This window comes from Barbatula barbatula (genome assembly GCF_947034865.1).
Source record: "Barbatula barbatula genome assembly, chromosome: 7".
Lineage (NCBI taxonomy): Eukaryota > Metazoa > Chordata > Actinopteri > Cypriniformes > Nemacheilidae > Barbatula > Barbatula barbatula.
The window spans coordinates 15,320,527-15,334,152 of NC_136770.1; the positions used below are offsets into that span (position 1 = coordinate 15,320,527).

At 39.1% G+C, this 13,626-nt stretch overlaps 1 protein-coding gene across 4 annotated transcripts in view; it reads right to left on the reverse strand.

Annotated features, from left to right (window-relative positions):
• The window catches only part of cyfip1 (cytoplasmic FMR1 interacting protein 1), a 36,526-nt gene that overhangs the window by 20,120 nt on the left and 2,780 nt on the right, over positions 1 to 13,626 (reverse strand). For 3 of the 4 annotated variants that reach the window (XM_079460669.1, XM_079460671.1, XM_079460670.1), the window contains exons 2-12: positions 7,389 to 7,509; positions 7,164 to 7,253; positions 6,341 to 6,418; positions 6,091 to 6,192; positions 5,832 to 6,013; positions 4,186 to 4,282; positions 3,850 to 3,978; positions 3,569 to 3,673; positions 2,871 to 2,962; positions 2,612 to 2,729; positions 295 to 417 (exon numbers count right to left, since the gene is read on the reverse strand). In XM_079460669.1, coding sequence (XP_079316795.1) covers positions 295 to 417; positions 2,612 to 2,729; positions 2,871 to 2,962; positions 3,569 to 3,673; positions 3,850 to 3,978; positions 4,186 to 4,282; positions 5,832 to 6,013; positions 6,091 to 6,192; positions 6,341 to 6,418; positions 7,164 to 7,253; positions 7,389 to 7,505 — 1,233 coding nt within the window. In that variant the 5' untranslated portion in view covers positions 7,506 to 7,509. Of the gene's footprint in view, positions 1 to 294; positions 418 to 2,611; positions 2,730 to 2,870; positions 2,963 to 3,568; positions 3,674 to 3,849; positions 3,979 to 4,185; positions 4,283 to 5,831; positions 6,014 to 6,090; positions 6,193 to 6,340; positions 6,419 to 7,163; positions 7,254 to 7,388; positions 7,510 to 7,927; positions 7,947 to 13,626 lie in introns of those variants that run through there. The other variant, XM_079460672.1, reaches the window with a different exon arrangement.

The following is a 13,626-nucleotide window of genomic DNA, read 5'->3' on the forward strand; positions in this document are numbered from 1 at the left end:
GTATGGGGCAATTCTGGACAAGGGGACATTCTCTTTTGGATTGATAGAGTGGGGTTTTATGAGAAAAATATATTGGAGACTAACAGAAAACCACTGGCAGAGAGAGCAGGACTGAGACTGGAATATTTCACAGATCAAACATGTCTAACCACGGCTCCGACTGAATTTGGAAAATAATTTATGACCCACAAACTTCCAACTACATAGCACACAGTCAATTTAGAAGCCAAGCACCAGATCTGTGAAGTTTCTTGCTGGTGGCCACATAAATCTGGGTGTGACAGACACACTCACCACTTCCATGATCTGTGCACTCCACTGAGAGAGCAGCTGCAAGCCCTGGAGAGCCAAATCAAACAACTTCCTGTACTCAGAGTCTGTCTTCTGGGCCTCCTGCCGACCTGAACCCGTCACCACCTAAAGAAAAAACAAGATAATATCAAATACGTAAATGTCTTCAAGCAAGGTTATGACACAGGAATGTTTAAATATTTATTTTGTTTTCCTCAAAAATGGTTTCCAATTCGAAAGTAAACTTCTTATCTTCTAGAAAACGATTTACTTATTTTGTAATTAGCGGAGTGATAAATATATTATTCATTATCTTTATAATATGAAACTATTTTCTCAAACTGGATTAATGAGGTTATCTACATAAAATACACTGAGCTGCACATACCAAAACGTTGAAGTTCCTGGCAAGGGCATGGTCAAAGTGGGTGGGGATTTCAAAAGCTCTGCTTTAGATCACTACAGTATCTGATCTCATACTACATGTGTACAGTAGAAGCATTTAAAATGAATAAACCGAGACAAAATGTCCTAATTATGTGCCTCTGCTGCACAAAAACAATTTCAAAACCTGGGACATCTGACAACCAGAGCTGGGAAATGAGAACAGAATCCATCCCACTTCTCCCATCACAGACAGCCTGTCTGAAGAAAGACGCCTCCGGATGACGATACCTTCTCATTAGCTGTGTGTGGGGGCGCAATTTCCACTGGGGACAGGGGGGACATGTCCCCTCACTTTTCAAAATCCTGTTCGTGTCCCCCTCACTTTCAAAATAGTTTGCAATGATTTTTTACCGCACACAGTCATCGCCATTTACGTGATCGTTGTTTTGGTAGGCTATGTAAAGCTGTTTCCTTATAATGGACTTCTATGGGGAAGATTTATATATTTTTTTCGTTAAATAAGGACTCATTCTATTAACAGCAGTGTTTATGACAGGGCTTGACAGAAACGTGAGCTTCCCTGGTCGTTGTTAAGGTACGTTAAACCTCGTCTCCTTCCGATCACAGATTCAGGTTTACAAGCCGTGTTTTCCTCAGTTTCTCGGTCAATACTCACATTTCCCCCCCATCATCTTTTGCTACACAATAAAAACACCTTTTGGTTTCATGGTTTAATCAATTTTAACAAATCAAAAACAACGCAAAACATAGGTATTTTGAATTTGTGATAGGATTCAAATCAAAAACGTGTGACCCCCAACAACTCAAACCAAAGTTTCTATTTCAATTTATTTCCAGAATGGCCTCTCACATCTCCATATTCATCTATGTGTGTGTTCTGATTGGCCGCGAGTTCTGAGCTGCTGGGATTGAGCTGTGAAACCAATCAGCCGTGGAAAAGGGAATCTTCTATGAAGCGAGAGCCGTTCGCCCTCCCACAGTTAATGAATATTCCTGCACGTATTGATGTTCTAACATGAGCTTGGCAATAGCAGCGGAGGCACGGTAGCGTCTACTTCTCATTAAGCTGTATAAATCCAACTATTAGAGCATTTCTAAAAGACATTTCGTTTTATAGAATCTAATTCGAAGGCTCATTAATTTGTTATGTTCACAAAAGAGTATACCGATATCAACTGTTAGAACTGATGAATGATGGTAACCAACATTTAATTCCCTAAATTATTAAAATGTAGATTCATATTCAAGGGATAGTTCGTTCAAAAATGTACTGTAAATTCTGTCATCCTTTACTCACCCTCAGGTTGTTCCAAACCTGTATACATTTATTTGTTCGCTATATATAAGATATATAAGATATTTGGAAGATTATCAGTAACCAAACAGATCTCATCCCCCATTGACTCCCATTGTATTTATATTCCCTACTATGGCAGTAAATGCGGGACGAGATCTGTTTGGCTACTGAAATTCTTCCAAATATCTTCCTTTGTGTTCAGCAGTACAAAGACAGTTATACAGGTTTGGAACAATCTGAGGGTGAGTAAATGGTGAAAGAACTTTCATTTTTGGGTGAACTATCCCTTCACATAATATATAACCATATGGAATCTTGAATCTTGAAAGAAAATACTGGGTCATGACACCCTTCTCCACAGCCGCATTATAATCCCTTTTCAGTTTCGGTTTTGACAGTCTCCGGATGATGAAACACTTGACCAAAATCTCCAACTAATCAGAGAACAAATCACACCAACGTTTATGTAGTTGTGCGAGTAATTTGGAAGATTTGTACCAGTCATTTCACCCCCTGCCAACATCTATGCAGTATGAGTCATTGCACGCTGAACAGAGAATCTGCACTTGTTCCAAAAGACCTGGGCATCAGTCCACGTAACAATATACAATATACCTCGTTGTTGCTATACCGGGCCAGCTCAGAAATGAAGCGCATGTGATCATCGCGGATTTGAATCATCTGTTCGCAGATATTATACTGCGGACTGCTCCCTGCAGATGTGCACGACCACCTGGAAAATACAGAAGGAGGGGATTGAAACAAGAACAGAAGCGTATAAGCAAGTTCAAACTAATCTGCAGACACATTATAAAATTCCCATTTAAGGTCACATCCAAGTATAAGCGCCATGTCTTCTAGTAGGGGAACTCACCTGGACTTGTTTTCCTCATAGTGAGCGCTGGTTTTGATGTAGCGGGATAGTTCAATCTGCATGTCACCGAACAGAGGCACCACCTGCAGTTGCTGTAGGGACACCGCAGAATTCAGATTCTGATATGAATCAGATTGGCCACATTTACACCTGGTATTGACATCTGTTTCGTGTGACCGGCCGAGACACATGACTGTTTGCATGTCTTTAACACGCATCAAGAGTGTCACTTGTGTTTGATAAGGAGGGGCAGCTAACCTCTTGTAAGGTTGTGGTATCGCACGTGGTTGCTGCCGAAAACGCTGTCAAATGTTATCTCTCTGCAAGATGAGTCAAATACTTATGATCTCTTATCTGGGCTGAGCGACTTTATTAGCTTAGCTTCAGATGTGTTAGATTTATATGTTCTGTATTAGCATATGCATATGTTTCAAAGCACTGCAAAGCAGTTGACAAACAGGTCAGCAGCCTTTTGTCACACTGGATGCATCACGACAAAAGATCAGTATGAATGCGATGTGATCACAAGCATCTCTCACCACCTTCAAATGTTGTTAAAATTATGTTTTGGATCCCCGAGTCACTGTATTTGCAATACTGAAGCTATTTTGTCTTCTTCAGGTGTTAGATATAAAAGCGATTCCGGTTTGACTTTTATTTCTCTCCATACACTGAAAAGCACCCACACGCATACAAACCTTAAAAAACTTGTCAATCTTTGTAAGGTTGATTCTTTTCTTAGCCTCCAGTTTGTAGATGTTGCTGTTGGTTCCATCGATCAGATAGAGTCCAAAGCCCATCACCTATAAGACATCAAACATATAAATATATGATGAAATAAAGCAAACAATAAAAAAAAAAACATGATGAAAAAGCGTGACAATATTTAAGATGTACGATACGATAAGTGAATACTGAGTAAACATCAGTTTTACTGGATGTTATCTGGTAGCTGGTGAAGTCATGAAGTCATGCTTACTTTGAGTAGCATGTGCTTCTCGCTGGGGGTGAGGTACATCTTGTTTTCATAGTATTCCACACAGAGGTTAACAATGTCGGCCAATAGCTCATCATATCCATTGATCACCTCGAGCTGCTGCTGTAAGGACTGAGACACAGACACACCTGATCATGTTAATAAACTTACACATACTGTGTATGCCTGACATGGTGGCACACCTCACAAAAGATATTAGAGCAATTTGATAGCAACACTAAGGTCATGGGTTTGATATCCATCATACACATACATTTATTAAATGTATAGGTGCTAAAATACATACACTGAAGTCACTTCACAGATGCATTGATGTACCTGAGTGATCTTGTTGTGGTTAGCTAGGAACATTGATAAGTTCTGGGATTCCTGAATAGAGGACGGTTCTGACATTTTCCTCAGGAACTGAGCAGCTCTGACAAACAAGAGATGAAAACAGTTATACAATACATGAGAAAGAAAATTCTAATGAGGCAGAAATGTACGTGGGAATGAGAAATAAGGCCTGTTCAGCCAGCATGTGTCACTACTACCAACAATCATGATAGTTATAGACCCACAAAGACAGAAAATGAGTACAAAAGAAAGCTGACACGGCAGCAAGAGAGCAATGACAAAATGGTTGGCATTAGGTGACAAAAAGGATGTCAGATATGACATTTCCTCCAGTGTGTTTAGAAGGTGGGCGCAATGAAAATAATAAATCGACATAGTCACACTAACACACCCGCACACACTTTGTACAAGAAAACATAACACATCTCTAGCATTTCTATTCTCTAAATCAGTGGTTCTCAACTGTTTCATTGTAAGGCCCCCTTTGTGAAGAGTGCATCGCTTTGTGCCCCCCCCCAAATAAAGACTTGCAATCTTAAACTAATCATTTTAATTCAACCAAAAAACATTCAGTTATACAATGCTGGAAAATCTATTATTTTGGTTGGTTGTCTTATTTTTCTGATGTTTGATTGCACAAAATCTATGAAAAATTTCATTAAATGATACCAAATCTATGGCCCCCTGGATCCACCTTGGGGCCCCTAAGTTTAAGAAACACTGCTCTAAATGCATTAATGTCAATTCAACATACATATTCATTCATACATAACAATGTACATCCCATAATAACATCGTAATTACATGACAACTTCATGTATGATGTACAAGCTAATATGAACAGTCCCCTAATACATAGCAGTAAGAGGACAATGTTTGCATTATTTATCATGGTTGCCTTCCATCACTGATTTGTTGTCCTCACTATAAGGAAAACTTTCCCATCAGGCATAGAATCTTTAGATCTTGAAACTATGCGTATCTATCTGAATATTTGGTATTCAACTTGAACTACTCTAAAGTAGATCTAAATATATCCTAATGTAACGCCTCTGACCTCAACTTATATTTTGGAACATCAGGTTCCAAAGCAATGTACTGACAGGTACGCACACCTTTGGCCGAACTTAGTCAAACCATACAAGGAACTGACGTAGAATTGTGGGGGTGTGGTTACACAAGGAGTTTCAGCCAGGTCTGGGTGAGCATTCGCTTTTAGATAGAATGTATATTTGGTTCTGACACTTAAAAGCAATTTTATGTGTTCTACTAAAACATGCACGGGAAACACACAGCGTTTGCTGCCATAGAGGGAATATAAATACAACGGCAGTCAATGGGGGCTGAGATCTGTTTGGTTACTGACATTCATTCAAATATCTTTCTTTGTGTTTAACTCAACAAAGAAATGTATACATGTTTGGAACTACCTGAGGGTATAATACATCAAAGACACAGAAAAACATGTATTCTCGCTATATGAGCCCTTTAACAGACACCACAAAACTAAGAATGCAAAGTCAATATAGATCAGGATTGACCAACAAAATCCAGATGTAGCTTTACTGCCATCCAGAGGCCATATGCAGAAATAAACAAGGTTGGAGGCAGAAACAGTATGTGGTTACCTCTTGTATGCGGAATGGTCATTTTTCACGCTGCACTTCATGTTCTTAAGTTCGTCCAGCACCGCAAACATGTTGATGAACTTCCCCAGCGTGAGAAGGTAGGCCTCAGACACAAAGTCCTTCCTACGCTCAGCGTGACAGAGCCGACGCACTTCCCCACAGAAACGATCTATCGCAGTCCGCTGAAAGAGGAACGTGAGAAAGGACATCAGCACTCGTGCATTGGTATTCAACTCCAGGACATCAGATCCAAACCTACCTGAAAATACATGAATTTCATCAGTTTGGTGACTTCTGGCTCCAGCACCTCCACGGTCTTCTCATAGATCTCCACTCTGTTGGGCTGTTCATTACATTTCACCTAAAACAAAGGCAGATGGAGAGGGGTCATTACATCAGACTGTGACATGTTTTATCACAATAGAGCAATCCTATCAGCCAGTTTTTTTAAGCCTGTGGGCAAGAAACCTTGTGCCATGAGGAGCCTGTATGTGAGGGAACTCCGTTACCTGGGGAATGGCTCTTGAACAGCTCCTCCATGTGTAGAGCATCACAGCATACTCCTGACCTTCCTCTAACATCTCATTCTGCAACACAGCAAGATCTCATCATGAGATAACTAAATCCATACAGACATATTTCATTTACAATAGTGTATATATACTAAACATATTAACCCACATCGTTGGTCTTACAATGGTATGTATGTGTGTTTGTGTCACTGCAGTACTCCCACCCACACTGATTCCCCTTTGATGCCAAACACTTCTTGACAGCTCCAACCTCTCAATAACAGTTCACAGCACTACACATTCAATACAAAAGCTATTCAGAGCCGCACAGTTGATCCAGCCAGCTTCCATAAATCAGCACTGTGGATGAGAACAACGAAGGCCTCTAATGGGCCGAACTAAAACCATTCAAACCACTGAAAGAATCTTTTAGCAGGGCTTCCAGGGAGCTGGCAGGGTGGACTGGTGGAATAGTCTGGGTCAGATTTACACCGCTCTGATAAGCGGTATAGACTCCACTCAGTCATTTAAATTATTAGTTCACCCAAAAATGAAAATTCTGTCATCATTTACTCAACCTTTCTGACTAACTTTTTTCTGCAGAAATCCAAAGATGATATTTTGAAAAACGTTGGTAACAGCACTGGCCCCCATTCACTTCTATTGTATGAGCACAAAACCAATGCAAGGGAATGTGAGCCAGTTAACAACAATCTTCAGATAATGACAGAATATATATTTTTGGCTGAACTTTCACTTTAATGCAGGAACACATGTGAAGGTGGAGTAACCTAAACTAATAGACTCAAGATGGTCTTACCATGTTGGAGTGGACCGTGGCCTGCTCGATGTATCGGGCGATGCCTGTCACAAATGCATTGCGGTCCTCAAAGTTGGTGTTGAAGTTGGGCTGAGGGTAACAAAAACAGATGGTTAAAAGCAGTGTAGGAAATAAATCTTGTTATTGAACTTATTTACAACAGTTAGAGAATAATGTTTTATAATGTTTTGTTGGTTGAAGAGCTGATCTGAGGTCAGGCGTTACCTGGTAAATGATGGAGGAGGGCAGAGGTTCAATACAGGGCTGCTGATCTGGAAGAGGCAGCTCCTCCAGCAGGTCCACGTTGGACAGAGCATCTTCTAGAGTCACTGCAGACGTCATGACTCTAAAGAAAACAAAATACATGACATGAATGTGAGTAACAAACACACTCTGGCCAAGCATGCTAATAATTGCTTTTGCTATATACAAGATAACCTCAAGTTGTTTTTTAATGCAAATTGGTATGCTGCTTTATTTCTTTAATAAATGTTGTATCCCGCCATGCGCTTGGTTTGCCCTTTTACTTCGAAAGTGTTGACTGAATCGGAAACAATAGGATTTTAACTGTTATTTCTATCATATAATACAGCTCAGTTGGCAGTTTACAATATTAAAGATACAGTTTCCTTTCATCATCGTCATAACCAGAGCTCTGTACACAACACGAGCAAATAAAGGAACTCTTTGTTGAAACCATGGCAACAGAGTAAATACAAGCGAGAGGTTTTATATTTGACAGGAAAAAATATCATAAAACAAACCTGACTTCCCTTCATTACTGGTGCATTTGCAGGGCAACTTTTCACACCTCACAGATCTGTCAACACGAAAGTTTCCTACTACAGCGTTAGAAATCTACATTACACAAAGATCCTTCTCTTCCTCTTGCAGACCAAAACCATAAGCCTGTTTTAAAAATGATGACACACACACAGAAGCGGCCGACAAGACACTGAAAGGACAAGAGATTGAAAGAGGAAAGAAAATGCAAGCTTGACAAAGTACAGCTGGCCTAATGTAATCTTTTATTATAAATAAATAAGTATATTCTTGAGTCACATGAATACTGCAATAATTCGAAACATTCTGTGGGCATCCGAGGCACGTTTCTAGTTGGGATGCATGATCAATTATCGTCATCTTTTTATGTTATCGGTACCGATATATTTCCTCTGGTTAAACTTATATAGCTGCACGCTGCTCACAGTAAAACAACAGTACAGTAATATCTGCTTGAGCAAAGTTCTCCTCCAGAGTGAATATGCTTCAATTGAATGGTGACTGAAGTCATGCTGAGCAAAACAGATTAAAATTACATTAAATGTATGATGTTAATTTTTATTGACATGTATTGTGTTGGGAGATTGAGGTAATTTAGCCTAGTATAGGAAACCAAACACTTCCGGTTAGTATAAAACCGTTTAGTATTCCATTTTGGATTATACTATTCTTCTTAAATTCAAACACTAGATGGTTGAGTTCATAGTGCATATGTCATTTGGGACTAGGGTGGGAATAAAAAATCAATTCCAATTTGGAATTGGAATTAAAAGGGTAGGAATCGGATAGCAGAGATGGAATTGTGCATATTTTCAGAAAAGTGCACGCATTGTGTGGTCTACTGAAATCTTAATAAAAGCACGCTTAATGACTAAACAGGTTGATATCGAAATGTTTTACGAATCGAAACTGGGAATCGATAAGAATCGAAATTGATAAGCAGGATTGGAATCAGAATAGATCAAATTAAAATGATTTCCAACACTATTTGGGACACAACTTAGGTATCACAACAAAAGTAGTATCGAGAAGTGTCTAATAGCTCCGCCTCCCTTCCGCTAAGCATGTAAAACTGCGACCGTTGAGTGAAGAGTTCCACATATCATATTTTTGGTTAAATGATTGCATCATCAGGGGAACTTAAAGGACCAGTCAGTGAAATCTAGCGGCAATGTTGCGAATTGCAACCAACCGCTCACTCCACCCCTCCCTTTCGAAACACTACAACGGCTGACGGAACATTGCGAATAATGCAATGGTACCCACGGTGTATGTATATAGAAATTAGGGCTGCAGCTATCGTTTACTTTAGTAATCGAGAATTCTACAGTTTTTTTCCATCGATTAATCGGGTATTCGTATAATAAGTACTTTTTCTGTATTAAAGAGTAATACTAAATATACAAGAGGCAATAAAACCAGTCACTTAAAATGAACAGCTTATTAGTTTCTTTTATAGAAATAATATTTTTTATTGCTGAAATTGCATTGATATCTGCGAAAACTTAATCCATTTAGTACATTCCATTGCCATAGTACATTCAAAATACAATATAATACAAATGTATAAATAAAAAGCATTAATAAAAATACAAAGGATCATTTCAAAGGTAAACATCTAACTTCAGCTATAAAATGAAAAATGATTTCGTTTTTCGTTTATCTAAATTAGTTTTTATTTTTTTATTTTTTACTATTATATAGTAATATATTTGTTCACATAAAATACTAAATAACCATAAATTTTATTTTGGCCGGTTGTCGGAAGACGTTTATTTTTTATGATAAATTTCTTCGCACAAACAATAACATATTCATGAAATGAACACTCAGAGCAACTCTGGAGATTAAGTTCATGTGTTCGTATCCTCATACAGCGCAGACGAACACAAATTCATGAGCATCATGCGTGTAGCAGGTTAAACTGTGCAGTTCATTCACTCAGACACCTGGAACAGCCAGATGGCATGTGAAAAGAACAGTATTCGCCGACCACAAGTCTGCATCTAGCTTGATGGACTCAATGCAGCCGGAAAACAAGTTTCATTCGCAAAAAAGACTGAAACTCAGAAAAATAGCAGTTCACCATTTCAATAAGCTATCACTTAGAGAAATACATGTGAGCGTGTGAACAGACTAAATGCGTGTGTCTCACGGTGAATGCATGAGACTTGAAAGTCCTGTTACATGTACAAAGTTTAGCGTGCTGTGGTCAGTGGGGAAACGCAGTGCTCTGTGTGAACCATAGTTAAATGGATCAAACAAAGCTTTGAGGCAAGAAAAAAATTCTCAATCTAAGGTAATAAAAACATAACGATTCATATAAAAGGTGAAAACAAGTTCTGAAATGTTCCGCATTTAATCAATAAAGGAAATAAAAGGAAAACATTTCGAATTGTTCAGAAACGGCACTACATATATCATTAATATCATCAAGTTATGATGTTTATACTTCTTCAACATGTGGCAATAAAATGGTCAAATTAGGGACGCATGAACATGTGGCAATAAAATGGTCAAATTAGGGACGCATGTAGCCAAGTTACCAAAGACCACATGCCAAAAACAACAAATGGGTACAGTAGATGCATTTGAGATATAACTAATTTGATCATGCCAGTTCTATGTGAGTGAGTGAGTGAGAGTGAGTGAGTGAGTGTGAGAGAGAGAGAGAGAGAGAGAGAGAGAGAGAGAAAAAAGCAGAAGACTATGAAGCGGCGGACTGCAGGAAATGGTTAGAACGAGCAGGAGAGAGTCTGCGATTAAAGAACTGCAGTGCAAACTACCAAAAGAATAAACTGCCCCTAAGGAAACACAGACACACATCCACAATGCTAGACAGCTGCTTCTGCTGAGACCGTTTTACCGAGCAGCTGTGATCTTACACCAAGACTGAATTAAAAGTGACACAATGAGAGGTGGCCGAATACTGGTTAGTTCCCGTTTTAAAATGTGCAGTATGAGCTATCATTTCATTGGTCGTATTCGTTTCCTGAGACAGTATTTAAAGTAACATCAGACCTGGGACCCGTTTCAGAAAGCAGGGTAAGTGCAAACTCAGAGTAAATTAACCCCAGAAAACGGGATACTCTGGGTTTTCAGTTTCAGAACGCGAGGTATATCAAACCCGTGACCGCGGGGTAAGTCAAGCCCGTTTCAGAAATCAAGGTATATTATACTTAGAGTGAGTAACCATAGTAACCTACTCTGTGAACCTAACCTGGTCGGGAGCAGGTTTTATTCCACTAACCCGAGGTTTGTTACAATCTCCGCCCCTTTTAGAAGCACGAGCGGTGTTGAAATTGCCTTCGCCGTTTGTTTTTTCAATCGTTTTCCTTAATCGCGCACAAGTTTATAACACAGACATTAAATGTCCGTTTATTCAGTAGGCCTACCCGTAGACGAGGAAGCTGCATTCATTCAGAGAGAGTTACATTTACGTCGGGAGAGAATATATGGTTAGAAGCCCCGTTTGGATGTTTTATCATATCCGGAGGATTCTTTATTTGAGCGGCACAGTTTTTCTTTACAGTCCATTAAATATATTCATAATCTGCTTCATCCTTACATCACAAACCTCACTCGTCGTGGCTGCGCTCTTACATCTGAGCAGATTCTCTGTATGGCTTTACGTTTCTTTGCTAACGGAAGCTTTCTTTATAACACCGGGGATGCAGAACACGTTAGCAAGGCAACTGTACGCACAGCAGTAAGAAAAGTGTGCATCGTGGTCTTGCTGCCAATTCTGGAAGTAAGCGAATAATTTAAATAGCCTTTAGGATTTCCCAATGTGATTGGGTGCACATTTAAAAGGTCCCACTCGCGCGGTCTTCGATCCGACGTTGGCCCGAATGAGAGATGGGCGCTCTAACGATGAGCCGTAGAGCGTCTCTGTTAGTCTGGGAGTGCCGCTTACACACTGCACAGCTCTTCACTCCGTTACACAAAGCTGGATCAGGGGCAAGAATGGCCAGTTATCTGTCTTCTATAGCCACAGTGCTCGGTTCTCATATCCGTATAACTTTCAAAGCCAGTTTTTTAAATATATCAAGCATTTCCCAGTCAGACATCCTAAAAGCAAGAGCATTTAAACTCACCGGACTGAATGATGTTTTTATATTTTATTTGGATTGCACCTACATGACAAAAATCGAAGGTATATATGTGTTTATATATATACATATATATATATATATATGTATATCTTACATGTAAATGTGTATATATAGGCTTACACACACATATATATATATAGTGCCTCCTATTCTATTGGCGAGAAATAAACGGAACGCTTTTTGTCACGTGGCGTTGCCATGGTGAATCATGTTATCTTCGCTCAATTGATGATGGCTTTTTAAAGCCGCGGTGAACACGAGTAACCTCGAGTGAACTTACTCAGAGTGGATTGAACTCATTGAAACCAGCTGTTCTGAAACAGAAAACTCAGAGTAGCGATTATCTGAGTAAATCAACTCAGAGTTCATATTTTAACTCAGTGTTGCTTGAACCTCCTTATTGAAACGGGTCCCTGTACTTGTCAACTCCGTTACAATAGGAACCAGACAAAAATAAACAAGTAGCTGAATATGAATCCCTGCTCAATATGGTTGATCTCAGACTCTGCAGGAAGCAGAACACGCTCTGTATTGCGGTTGTGTCAAATACTCTTTCTGATGATGTAATCTAACACCTTTCATTGTCGGAAGTTCCTTGACTCTGACATCACTTGCAATCATTTAATTTCTCGTGCACTTTTAAATACAAATCACAAAACCATTGGATAACGTTTAATACTTTTTAACTAAAGGGAAGTCATATTGAGACCGCTGACCATGGTTCCTTTTTGATACGTGTGCAAGCAGCATGTCCTTGATCTACAGCAATTCAAATAACTTGAAATGAAAAATGCTGACGATAAAGCAGAAGTCTGTCTAAATCAAACACCCAGCAGTAAAACAGAACATTTGTCACGTGACCACTAGAAAACCATAGCAGTTCAAGAAACCTTCACAAGCCTGGTCATGCCCTTGAAAAGCCACATCTAAATATTTCTCTTTGGGGCAGATACTGGGGCACGCTTTTTTGAATGAGGGAGTGGCTGGATTTAAACCTCCATATTTACCTCTGTGATGTCAAGTTATGCCTGACTATTAACCCATTCATGACTATTACCCTGTTTTAACCAATCCGAAATCTGAATTCTTAAAGGGATAGTTCACCCAAAAACGGAAATTCTCTCATGAATTACTCACCCTCTAGTTGCTCCAAATCTGTATCGATTTCTTTGTTTAGTTGAACACAGAGAAAGATATTTAGACCATTGAATACCATAGTAGGAAATATTACAGTGGTAGTCAAAAGTGCAACAGAGACTGTTTGCAGTCCTACATTCTTCCAAGTATCTTCTTTTGTGTTCAACAGGGGAAAAAATGGTTTTATTCATTTTTAATAATATGGTAGTCAATGGGGTCCAAGAACTGTTAGGTTATAAGGCTTTTACCAAATATCGTTCTTTGTGTTCATCAGAACAAAGACATTTATACAGATTTGGAACAACTCGAAGTTGAATAAATGATGACCGAATTTGTATTTTTGGTTCCATCCCTTTAACAGTAGATAAAAGTAATAAAAAGTTCTCCACACATCTAAAACAATATGTCATATCTCGAGACTTGATCCT